Source organism: Electrophorus electricus, chromosome 24 (assembly GCF_013358815.1).
Source record: "Electrophorus electricus isolate fEleEle1 chromosome 24, fEleEle1.pri, whole genome shotgun sequence".
In the NCBI taxonomy this organism is placed as follows: domain Eukaryota; kingdom Metazoa; phylum Chordata; class Actinopteri; order Gymnotiformes; family Gymnotidae; genus Electrophorus; species Electrophorus electricus.
The window spans coordinates 874,884-887,694 of NC_049558.1; the positions used below are offsets into that span (position 1 = coordinate 874,884).

General features: G+C 37.4%; 1 protein-coding gene across 1 annotated transcript; it reads right to left on the minus strand.

Annotated features, from left to right (window-relative positions):
- Window positions 1-3,880: 3,880 nt before the first annotated feature.
- cd63 (CD63 molecule) lies at window positions 3,881-12,512 on the minus strand. Its single transcript, XM_027025823.2, has 8 exons — window positions 12,383-12,512; window positions 10,875-10,959; window positions 7,092-7,280; window positions 5,877-5,951; window positions 5,606-5,704; window positions 4,832-4,975; window positions 4,530-4,613; window positions 3,881-4,383 (listed from the first exon to the last, which is right to left on the minus strand). Exons 2-8 carry the CDS (start codon window positions 10,938-10,940, stop codon window positions 4,318-4,320), a joined length of 723 nt encoding a protein of 240 aa, XP_026881624.2. The 5' UTR covers window positions 10,941-10,959; window positions 12,383-12,512; the 3' UTR covers window positions 3,881-4,317.
- Between the last annotated feature and the right edge of the window lie 299 nt (window positions 12,513-12,811).

Sequence of the window (12,811 nt, forward strand, 5' to 3'; positions counted from 1 at the left end):
ATTGTGTAGGAAATCTACATCATATCGTATCATATCATGTCTCATGTCACATCATATCATATCTCAGTTGGTTGCACATTCTGTGGGGTGAGAGAAAGTGAGAGGCGAGGCTGAAAATAAGAGTTCTTTATTGTCCGTAATTCAATAGGCGGCAAAGCGGCGATCGAAAGGAAAAGTAAGCCGATGATGACGTCAGCGCCGTAGTCGTAGCGTAACTGCAAGGTCCGCCAGTGTGTGATGTGGTCCGGAGAAGGAGTGGGCGTTTCCCTCCTGGACGACCGACCTACCTTGACATTGTTAAGAAATGGACGATAATTTAAGAATAAAATTAATAAGAATGATCATTTAATTGAATGGTAAATTAATTTACCTGAATCATTTATACACTGGAAACAGTGAATTGCTTGAATAGTATCTTTTTTATTATTCAGCAAATCAACAATAATCGAAATAACAATCAAGCAGAAAAAAATGCATCTTTTCTGATCATACACATTTCTTGATCATTGCATAAATTAAAAAATATATATTCTGGTTTTCCCACATTCTCCACGTTTGATCAATATAGTGATAATAATTTCTAAAATCACAGCGTTCATTAATCAAGGTAATTTAATTTAAAATTTAAATAACAGGGTGGAGTTTAAATCTGGGTGGAGTTTCCCTGTTCTTCCTGTGTCTGTTTCCCACAGTCCAAAAACATGGAGGTTAGGTAAAAATTGTCTACCCTAAAATTTGTCATGCATGCCCAGTGATGGATGGTGCTAATTAGTTTTAAAGCAGGAAAGAGATGACATTGCTAACTGAAGGTTTTTTTCTAAATCTTAAAACTGCTGTGGTTTAACCCGCAGTACAACATACAGACACTAGATGGCAGGCTAGTGCTATGAGTCCAGAGTTGTTTCGCGTGCATGAACTCTAGATCAGTCAGTTCCTCCAGCTCATTACCTCAGTGAGCCAGAATCTCAGTGAGCCAGAATCTATCCTAGTCTTTTTTTTTCCAAATAAAAGTTTCATTACTGCTGAGATGTAGAAGAATATTTTGTTGTTGCTGAATAGTGGTTTAAACATGAGCTATATGAACAGCAGTTTAATTGGAGTCTATATGGATCTTCTGTATTGCAATCGTTTTCTTTGTTAAAATAAAACTACCAAGTACTAATCTGAAGGGCTTGAAAAATTAAAAATTAAAGATTTGCTGACCAATAATGAATTTGGACTTTGAAAGTACATTGAGAGTAGTTTAGGTTTAGTAGTTTAGGAGAGTAGTTAGGTATTGATTTCAATGGAAAATACTGCATGAAACAATCTGGGTGAGTTTTATAAGTCAGACAAATCTGATTACTTTTAAGGCTGTTGAATAGTTTTGCAAAGCACTGTATATAGGTTATAGTGTAACTGAATATTGTATCAGACTTTGTGCCCAACAGTTCTGCAGAGACATGATCAAAGCCAGTGCTCTAGCAATCATCTCAGTACCTCCTTATGTCAAATGCCCAGTCTTTGTTCTTATGAGTATTGAATGGGTTTATCTTCACCTGCACAGAAAAGATTAACACAAAGAGAAATATGAGAGAATTAAATTCTGTCTGACCTTTTAAATACCTCAAAGCAAAGACACCCAGCAGCTCCAGATTCACATTTGGACACCACAACAGCTGGTGGAGCTGCCTGTCATCTTTACTGGCTGCCAAAATGAGTGAACCGTACTGTCTCTAAGCACAGACATATGATTAATGTAAAATGGCTGAGGTGAATACAAAACACATTCAGGTATGTGTATGTAAAATTTGTTGCCTACATTCACTTTGTTGGTACTTTGCTACATGTAAATATTTGCCTGTTTCCAGGTCCACAGTGGAGCTCAGCCAGTTCTATCTGATGTTCATGCTGTGAGGATCTTATTCTCTGGCCCTCCACTCAGTATGAGGAGAATGAACACAGAGCAGATGGTTAGTTCATACTGGTATTGCCTAACCAGAACATTGTAGCACTCCAGCTAATGGCTATCAGGTTTCAACCTCCAGCATGTATTAACTGTTTTCTGCTGGTTTGGTTTCTCTCTCAGAAACACTTCTGCACACAACTCTTCCTGACGTCTCATCTCCCTGCGTTCTCGATTGGTCGGCGCTTGAATAGCCACACCTTAAATTGGACTGCTCCATTGTGCACCTGGGAATTCATCAGCTCACTGACAGCGACCGCGGCGACACCCATCAATTTTAGGCCACTAACACTTGAAAAAGGAAAAAAAAAAAAGAATAAACAGCAACATTACAAGTGCTTGGCTGTGCAACATGTGCATTTACAATCAAGTTGGTGTTGAGTTTAGTGTGCTTGTTCAGTGTATCGCTGTGCCCGTGTGGCTGCTGCTTTGAGTAGGCTTCTTTTGCGCTTCGTTCTCTTCCCTTTTTTGTCTAATTTTGGATTACTGTCCGTGCTGGTTCAAACCTCAGTTTTTTGTTGTTGTGGCATACTGGTTGAGCTTCGCTAGCTCAACGTTATACGACTGCACTGCGGGATTCTTTGCTGCTACCTGTTGCCCTGCCGCTGTCTCATCTAACACAACCCTTCCATTTCCACGTTCCCGTCTGGCGTTAACCTACCTCACGCCATTAAGTTCCCACTCTTTCGCGTGTTGTGCGTGGTTATTTTGTCCTGATGAGTAGATAAAACTGCCTGTCTCGACAGTTGCTGGTGCTTGTAATCTGTAGGCTAATGTGGTTTATGTAACTTGGCTGTGTGTTCAATAGCCAGCTATCAGATGCGGTGTCTGCCCTCTGTATCGTGGGCTTTATCAGTGAAGTGCATCACTAGATTATTAACGTCTCCGAAGCGTTTTCGCTACTCACCATGACAATTTCCTACACTTCTCCTGAAGTGCTCTATCTTAAGGACACATACTACAGGCTTCCTCCTGTAGTGTTTTTAACTGTATGAACCTTGGAATAGACAGACAGACAGACGCTTTATTGTACAAGTACAAGGCATCGAAATGCAGTTATCTACCAGAAGTGCAAATAGTAGCAATGTGCCTAGGTATATAACTATGGCATTATATATGTATATTTTTACACACACATATATACATGCAAAGTAGTCAAAATAACAGATCCACTAAACTATTCTCTACATACAATCTTCATGTTAATTTTTTAGACCACCTGTACAAACCTTTTTCTCCAACATCAGACATTTTAAGGTCCTTTAATGTTATCTAGCTAAATTGTTTTTAGCATACAACGGAAAAATATGCGCGCCAATTGTCATGACAGCAAATACACCTTTTCACTTACACGCCAGCCTCGGCACGCCTATGAAACCAGGTGGTAGCTAAATATACGCCAGCGGAGACCCAGCTTTGGTCAGCAATGTAAACACTACTAGCCTACATAAGACAGTACAAGCGTTAACCTGTTTTCTTGTTTGGACTGCATTAACTAATCAGCCATTGAAGCTCTGATAATCCGCATTGGCGTCTCAGTAAGGTTGCCTCACGCACTGGTGCAAACAATGTACACAAACAAGCCTATATAAACCTTTTCATGTTGATAATCTCTGTAATAAGTTTAAACTTGATATTTCACTTACTGGATTTATTGTGTTTGTTTTCAATATGCCCACTTCATTTCATTCATTCTTTTCAGTTTACTTAAAAATCAACATGCATATTTAGTGGGTCAAAACCAGAGACTTCCGAACTAAACTGAGAAAATGACAATAATGATGTGTTTATTTTCTTCAGCAGTGGCTAATGCCATCAGGTATAAAAAGAGTGTGAATGTACTATAAAGAACAGTGTGCTGTAGGTAACGTTGGATAGGAAATGGAGAGGGCTAACTGAAGTCAACACTAAACAGGGAACAATAGTCATACTGACTGGGGAACAGTTTTACACCTTTATTTCTCTTTCCAACATCTTATATGCATTTATAATATTGACAGTAAATATATGAAAAACAGCATTTCACCTATTAATTTAGGAGATTCCTAATTGGAGGTATACTGTCTATAAATGGTAGTATTTTAAAAATGTCACCATCAGCTCTCTGAACGAACACATTTATGAACAGCACTAATCAAGGACAAATGCACAGAACTTAAAAGAAAAATATTTGCAGTACTTTATCTCTACCTTTTTCTCAGCAGCTGCGATTAAAAATAGACTGTTGTTCTCTATCAGCAAATAGGCTGCAGTCTGCAATGGGACAGTTAACTTTAGCCACAAAAAAAATCATTTATATAATAAGTCTTTAAGCCTCTTGAGTGTGCAACTACTTTTTTTTTCCCAACTGTGAAATAAGTCCTGTGGTTTGATCACATGACCTCATAGCCACTGCGAATACCTCTCATTAGCATACAGGAAAACACAAGGCCCAGGACCTAAAACACAAGCAAGCACCAGAGAACAAGCATAAATAAAAACAAAGCCAATGTGTGTAGGAAACAGTGTGTGAATGCCTCATTGGCTTCTTGTGTGTATAATCATAATAATAAAAGTCATGTGAAAGTGGAAGAACGTCTTCTACCTCTATAAAAGCAATGATCAAGGCTCCGACTGCAATCCAGAGAATTTTGCTCTTTAGCAGGTCTTCAAAAGCAGCTTGGCAACCCTACATGACAAACACAGGGACCAAGCAGTGCATCATGAAGTCTTTATAAACACCGTTAAATAAGCCAAAAATAAATAAATAAATAAATCTGTTTTAGTTAACAGTAGTATGTAGGTCATCTGGTTGAAGACAGAGGTACACAGAGAGGTACATGGCTTTCATTCTAGACTTGTTTTGTTTGTGGGCTGCTGTCAGACACATGCACTTTAGTCATGTACCTTCGTGAAAATGTTTTTGTGGGTAGACATGGCATTCGTGCCGCAGTCCACAGTGACGTTGATGCAACAGGAGTCTGGCACGGAGTTCCTGTCCGGTTTGAACAAAGCCCAGTCAGTGTAGTTCACTGCCCCACAGCACTTGAGCTGCACACAGAGACAGGGGACAAACACTGCTGAGGACATGCTTTAGTGGCTAATGTTTCTGAATGTTAAGGAGATGTCACTTCATGTCATCTTTCTGTGATCTCAAGGAGATCAAAATCCTCAAGAAAACCGGACAGTACACAAGACAGAAACATGTGGACTCTACCACTTGCTGATAATGACCGATGGTGTCATCTCCTCAACATTTTGTATACCGAATGTTATCTTTTCCCCCCCAGTTCATTTACAGTGGAGAGGGCAGGGCATAAAAACTAAGATACCAAAAGGCAGTTTGACATTCAGGAAGCAGGATGTAAATTTTGTCATCAGATAGCACTAGACAAACACACCGCTTGGAGAGCACACACATTCTTGGTAAACCAGTCAGACAATGTCTAGGTTATTTGGATTTAGGTATTTTAGGCTTTTTTGGCTCTGAAAGAATACCTCCCCTTTCCTATAATTAATTAGATCAGAGATGTGTCCTAGAACTTTAAATTGTAGCTTAACCACTTTTGTTCCATTTAGAGGAGTCAACCTGATGCAAAACACTTTTCTAACACTTATGTAAAATGTTCTGATCAAGATTACAGGCAATTTGCGTTTGCTGAGTGCATGCGAGACACAAACCTCTTGCTGCAATTCATCCAGGCTTTTCTTAGCCTCCGTATTATTCTTTTGGTATTGCGAAATCATATCCTTGAAGCCAGTGTCCACTAGATCAGTCAGCTGGAAGAAAAGATGACTTGTTTAATACCATCTATACACAGGGTGTACTGAAGGTGTACTGAACTTGTTCAGTAAATTCATGGAATGAATTCAACTCAACCTAAAAATTCTTCTCAGTTAGAGCAGTTTGACTCATATTAACATCTACCATGCACATGATTGTGCTGCTCACCTTGCCTCTGAAGACGTAGGCAGCAATGGCCGTTGCAATTTCAGCAAGGATGATGATGGAGATAAAAATGGCAAACTAATAGGAAAGAAGTAATACAAATTACAGTTTAATTCTACAGCACAGGACTGCAAAAAGTGCAAACTTCTACCAAGTCTTCATAGTACAAGTTTAAAGGGTCATGCGCTTAGAACGATAGAGGGCCTCAGCTCCAGATCAGGAAGCCAAATTCTGGTCCTGGATTTTGTAATCACCAGTACTTAATTTACATTTACAGCATTTAGCAGACGCTCTTATCCAGAGCAACTTACAAAAGTGCTTTGTCATTTACTCATAGAATATATTCTAGCCAGTACAGTAGGTTTGAGTCCAAGATATCAATGATCTAGAATACTGCAGAAATACAGGGATCACTGCCAATACCTAGAAGTACAACATACATAAGGTCTATCTTAAACAACGATAAGTGTAATAAACAATAAGTACTAGTTTATTCATTGAACATAGATATTCAAATAACATCCATCAAGATTCATGTACTATATTTTTCACACTTCTTTAACATAGTTGTCAGGTATAACATCAAGGTTGCCAATAAGTTAAATGGTTAACTGTTTACTTTAAAACACATAATCTAGGACCAGATACTGGATTAGAGGTTTACAGTTAAAAACCTCCAATGATGACTCCAATCCCATGTCAAATAAGTCCTCATATCTGTATAATCCAGTGTTTCTCTATACCACATTTGCAGTATATAGTCGATTAGGTAGATTAGTGTTGCTGTCTGAAGCAGAAATGCTTTATGTAAGAACACTAAAGAGACTAAGAAAAGCCATTTTTAGGGATTCAATTTGAATCCCTTTGTCTGCTTAATGCACCCATAAGTAAAAAAGGCATGATACCTGAGCATTCCATCTGAACCTGTTTGTTGAAGAGCATGCTGGGATATAAACTCAATAAATGCAACAGGTCCCTATTGATGAAGGACCACTGTCCAAAAACATCCTGTTTCAGTTATACATGTAATGCTTAATTTAGGTAAAGAATGTGTGGTTTGTGTAGTTTTGAGTTTTAGTTTTTATAATCTAAATCAAGTCATAGCAGGAATGATGCAAAAAGCAACACATGCAATAATAATAATAATTTAAAAATTTTTTAAAACAAGATGGAATATATAATCAATAGGCCAGTCCTCATCAGTTGCCAGGGTATTACCATGGTGACCATGCAGTAGTTCTCTTTCCAGGCTCCACAGCAGCCAAAGAAGGAGACGAGGAAGATGACTGCACCGATGATGATGATGACAATTGGGGCGGCTGAACTTGATACATCCTTGATCACGGGGGTTTTGTAGACCACCACCTGGACCATCACTCCTAGCACAATGAGCACTAGGCCACAGATCTGCACAGGCAAACAGACAGACACATAAGGGATGGGTAGAGACAGAGGATCGCGTGGAACAACAGGTTAGAAAAACATGATTCCACATGACTCCATCTTTTATAATTTTGGTATGTGCGAGTTTAAGATGAAAAATAATGGAGAATTACTCTAAAAGAAACATTGTTACTCAACACAAAATAATAATAAAAACATGTGCAGTAAGAAATCGCAGTTAGTGATGACCAGCAATACCTGCACCGACATTGTATGAGTCATCTGTATATAAAACATCTGTTAAGAATTGGAGCAATTAAAGGCACATATTCAAAACATAGCCTGTCCTCTGCATTCTTTAACTCTAGAGGGTGTGGCAATATACAATATTCAGAGTCCTTCATAAGAGAGGCAGTACAGGTGTCAAAGTTAATAATTATGCCAAATGTTAATAATAGTAGCATGTGACTTCTAACAAGAAAAAGTTAAAAACACAGGACTTGCATATGTTACCACATGCATATGTTGTTACCACTTGCATATGTTGCATATGTTGTCAGATACATATGTATGACTATGTATGTGACAAATAAACCAAACTTGAACTTGAACCGGATCTCAGCAGCCTAGTGACAGTGCTTCCTTCTATTTACACTTTGAACCTCACTTCTTAGAAAACCGCCCTATCGTTCAGTCCTGAATGATTAAGTTAATTACTTAACACAGTTTACCTTTGCTAAAGTCTGACAGTGTTGCAGTCTCACACTGCACTAACAGAGCCCTTTACCAGAGGTGCAGAATGACCAAAATAGTCAAACTCACACATTTCATGGCATGCGAAAGCTTATAAACTTTCTTTTCAGCATTTTGTCAATGCACTCATTTACCAAAATGATTGTGTGTGCTTGTGTGTTGTGCATCAAAAGTGGATCATATCCCGGTTAACACACTGGCAAATATACGTACTACCTAAAGTAGGCATTCAGGAATGGTTAGACACACCTTGATACACACAGGGCTTAGGAGGATTAAACACACACAGTGCGAATACACAACTCAAATGTGAGGAACTGAAGTGGGCAGTGTGTATAAGCAGCCTACTGCATTAGCTCATTACACACATTTCCTGTCAACCATTAAAACAAAGAAAAGTGACACCTACTGTGAGAGTTATTCATTGTATATATATATCTATATATATATATATATATATATATATATATATATATATATATATATATATATATATATATATATATATCTATATATATATCTATATATCTATATATCTATATATATATCTATATATCTATATATCTATATATCTATATATCTATATCTATATATCTATATATATATATCTATATATCTATCTATATATATATCTATATATATCTATATATATATATCTATATATATCTATATATATATATATATATATATATATATATATATATATATATATATATATATATATATATATATATCTATCTATCTATCTATCTATCTATCTATCTATCTATCTATATATCTATCTATCTATCTATCTATCTATCTATCTATCTATCTATCTATCTATCTATCTATCTATCTATATATATATATATATATATATATATTTATATATTTATATATTTATATATTTATATATTTTTATTTTACACACCCACAGACCCACACACCCACACTGTCCAGAAAATGTTGCTTTTACATTTTGCTGCACAAATTTAATCTTAAGAACCATCAGCAATAAAATGCAGGAGAAACACAATGTTGCTCTGCATTCTTTTGTGACCCACTTACTAACAAACTGCCACCCTTGTCAATATTTGAAGGGTGATTCAGGGACAGCAGGTACCTGCATGGAAATATGAAAAAGGGAGGGGGGGCAGGATTGGGGAAGGATTGGGGAAGGATGTAGGGAAGGATGTAGGGAAGGATGTAGGGAAGGATGTAGGGAAGGATGTAGGGAAGGATGTAGGGAGAATGAAAGAAGGGCAACATCAAGCTTGCTGAATATCTGGGGATTTGGGCCAAGGATGTCCCACACAGGCACTGCATCACTGAATACTGCCAGAGGGGAAAAGGTTAATCCTCACATGACAGTCACATGATGCTGCGATAACACCTTAGGAAACACAGTCATGAGGTTACAACACACATTCTTTCAGTCATGTTTTCCCAGGCTAGGGTCAGTCCCTACACATTTCCTCCACTTTTACATTCTAACATCCTCTGCTTCACAAACCAAACCATATTTCTGAATCATGCTACTAACACACTAAAAACTAGAGGCTATAGATCACAAAGCTATATTACATGATTGGTATGGATATGCTTTGGAAGAATAAATGCAAAATGGAATTTTGAACTTGAACCTTTACCTCACTGAAGTGAATTTTTAAAAAAAGTTAACTTCTGAAATGGCTTCATTAGAAGTTCTGTAAATATGCAAATGCAGAATACCACTCAACCTAGATGAGAACATCTGACCACAAAAGTCAAAAGGAAGTGTCACAGCTTACATGTGTGCATGCTTGTATGTACATGTATGGAGTTTTACGCTCGTCACCAAGGCCTATAACCAGAAGGCCAGAACCAAAGTCAAAGCCAAGGAGAAAGAAAGACAAAGTGTAGAGAGTGCCAACGCTGCATGACAATTCTAACTTCTATTTATTCAACTCTACTCTGTTTAAGTAAGGTGATCTTTTCACTGCACACATGAGCTTGAGCTCAAGAAACAGACAGAACACATTTTTGTCTATGACATCAGACTTGCATGATATGCAATCACATTAGCCACAAAACTTGAAAACAGTGCACAAAGCCAGTTATTTGTTTTCATTATTTGTTGGAACACAACGGCACTGTTTAGCTTAAATGAAAAACAATGCCTCGTTCTACATGTTGGAACAAGGTAATTCAGCCATTCTTGTTAGATCTAAAGAGTCAAGGGCCAACAGCCTAAAGTCCATATTAACCAGCACTGTTCTAAATATAAGCAACAAAACTGTCCCTATGGTGTAAAGAACAGTGATGAAATAACAGTCTTTTGGTGTAGTGTGAAATGATAAAGCCATAGAAACAACATTCACTGCTTTCTGTGTACACTGACAGACCATTGCCCTACTGGCATATTAGTAATGCAGTTATGAGTCGCTGGACATCCACCCGTGTTTGGAGTGGAAGAAATTCTGACTCATCATCTAGAGATTTAAACCGTCAACAAACAATGTATAGAACAACATGGATTCTTTGTAAATTGTGCAATTTGTGGAAATTATTGTGCAAAACATGTTGTGCAGCTTCAATAAAGAGCCACAAAATTTTATGCAAAAATCAACAGAACAGAATGTCTGTTTTTGTGTAGTTGTTGCAGGAACAAACAGAATATGAAGGTTCTCCATTTAAGTCAAGACAACTGAGATGACTTATTTCAGAAAGTAAATTCAGTTAATGATCTGTAAAACCTGCAGAGGCCATTAAGGACTTGAAGAGTTACTCAAGACCAACTTCCACCATCCTTTCACAATAGAGCTATGAAGCACACAAGGCCTAAATGACCAGGCAAAAGCAAACAGCCATTAATACCAGATGATGACAAAACTGAGCACTTACCCAGAAGATAAAGTTAAAGAAAAAGAGCAAGAACTTCACACACTTCATTCCCCCTTCCACAGCCATTGTGCTTCAGATTGAGAGTCTGAAAATAAAGGCAAATTATATCAGACATACAAATTAGCCTGGATTTCTTACACCATGACTACTGCAGAATTAATTGGATTCTGTGGAGATTTCAACGTGGACCTCAGTAACATGGGCATACACGGCACTCTAGAACCCCACATCACTCCTCTGAATATGATTTACTCAGACAGAAGACTTAGTTTGTTCAGACTTCCAGTAAAGGGCCAGTAAAGAGCACTTCAATCTATAGAAGCTCAAAAAGTACAGAGATGTGTTACCGGTTGGCTTCTAATAACCATGTTTAAGACCTCTGCATTAGAAATATTTGGTTTTATTAAAAAACAACTCCAAAGCAGAAGGTTGGTTTGACATATCCATGTGAAGGTATATTAATAAGAAACAGATGGTAAAAACAAACATATGGCTACAGGTTGGCAGTTTTGAAAAGTAAACAGTCATTTGCCTCATGTCTGATCCAGTAAAACAATGAAGAGTATCTTAGATCTACAATTCACTTAATAGTTAACTTAAGTTTTCATTTCCACAATAACTTTCTAGGTCTAGGACAAGAACATTATAACTTAGAAAACACAATCTGAAAACTACATGAACTGTGCAAGAGGCTAAGTAACTAATACTATACAGATTCTTATTTTATCGAGTTCATGTGGAAATCAAAAAGCTGAAAAACAACCCGAGATGAAGCCAATACAGGAAGTTAAAAACAAAAGAGGGACAAAGCAGAGTGATTAACCTGCTGGGAGAGAACTCCACAAACAGTTTACCATTTACACTGTCTTCATGTTGGGATTGTGCATACTTAATGATTTATACACTCACATTATACATAATGACCTGTATATATCAAGCCAGGTTTCTGGCGTGATGTTTATGTGCGCTTGCCTAGCAACAATGTGAACGTTCGACAGATATGGTAATGTTAAAAAGAAAAAAGGGGTTAAATATCACTTAAAATAAAGAGTTATAAATGTTATAATTTTCTAAAGCTAGAACCAGAGATGTAGGTTAACGTTTCACAATCAGCTCAAAAGGGTAAATCCCCCATCTCTCACTCAATTCTGAATACAACCTACGAAACTGTGGCCGACGGAGATATCGTTTCGTTTTTAACTTATAAACATCGAATACGAGACCAAACGAAACATTTAAAAAAGTCACTTCATTTCTCAACCAACTTTGCAGTTCAAGTAAAAACACAAGAACATGTTGTAGCTTCCAAGAGACGCGCTTATGACATCTTCGCAAACCAAATACTTTTCCGTAAACGTCGTCAACCTCGAGTGAATAAACTAATGTAAGAACAAAAAACGAACAGAGATGGCCTGTCAGGCGCAGGTTAACTTTATTGCTGCAAATGTTTGGATGTTACTAAGAATTACTACAAATTACTACTACTACTACCAAAGCTCAATACTTACCTTTTTATATAAACGTCGGTGTATTGAAAACACTGCAAAATGGTAAATAATAATCCTTTTGTGATCAGTCGACAGCTCAGTCAGTCAGAACGCGTAGTCTTAACTTTCCACCCTCCGCTACTAAAGTAACGTGACTATGTCGTAATGTTTGCTTTTCAGAAGGCGGCGATAATGCGGGGTGGAGACTGCTCAGACTTTTTTGTTTTGGGTTTTTTTTTTTTTTGTATATTTGGTTTACACCAAATTCTTGAGGCGGAGAGGCGGGATGTCTGAAAACTATAATATCTATAGAAATTACCTATAGGATAGAAACCTTATTTCGCTAGAAAACTGTCCATTAAGCTACATCATGAAAACACAGGTCAAGTACTCTCACTGATGTATCCACAACGGAGTTCGCAACCTAGTTTCATGAGAGCTAAGGTTATA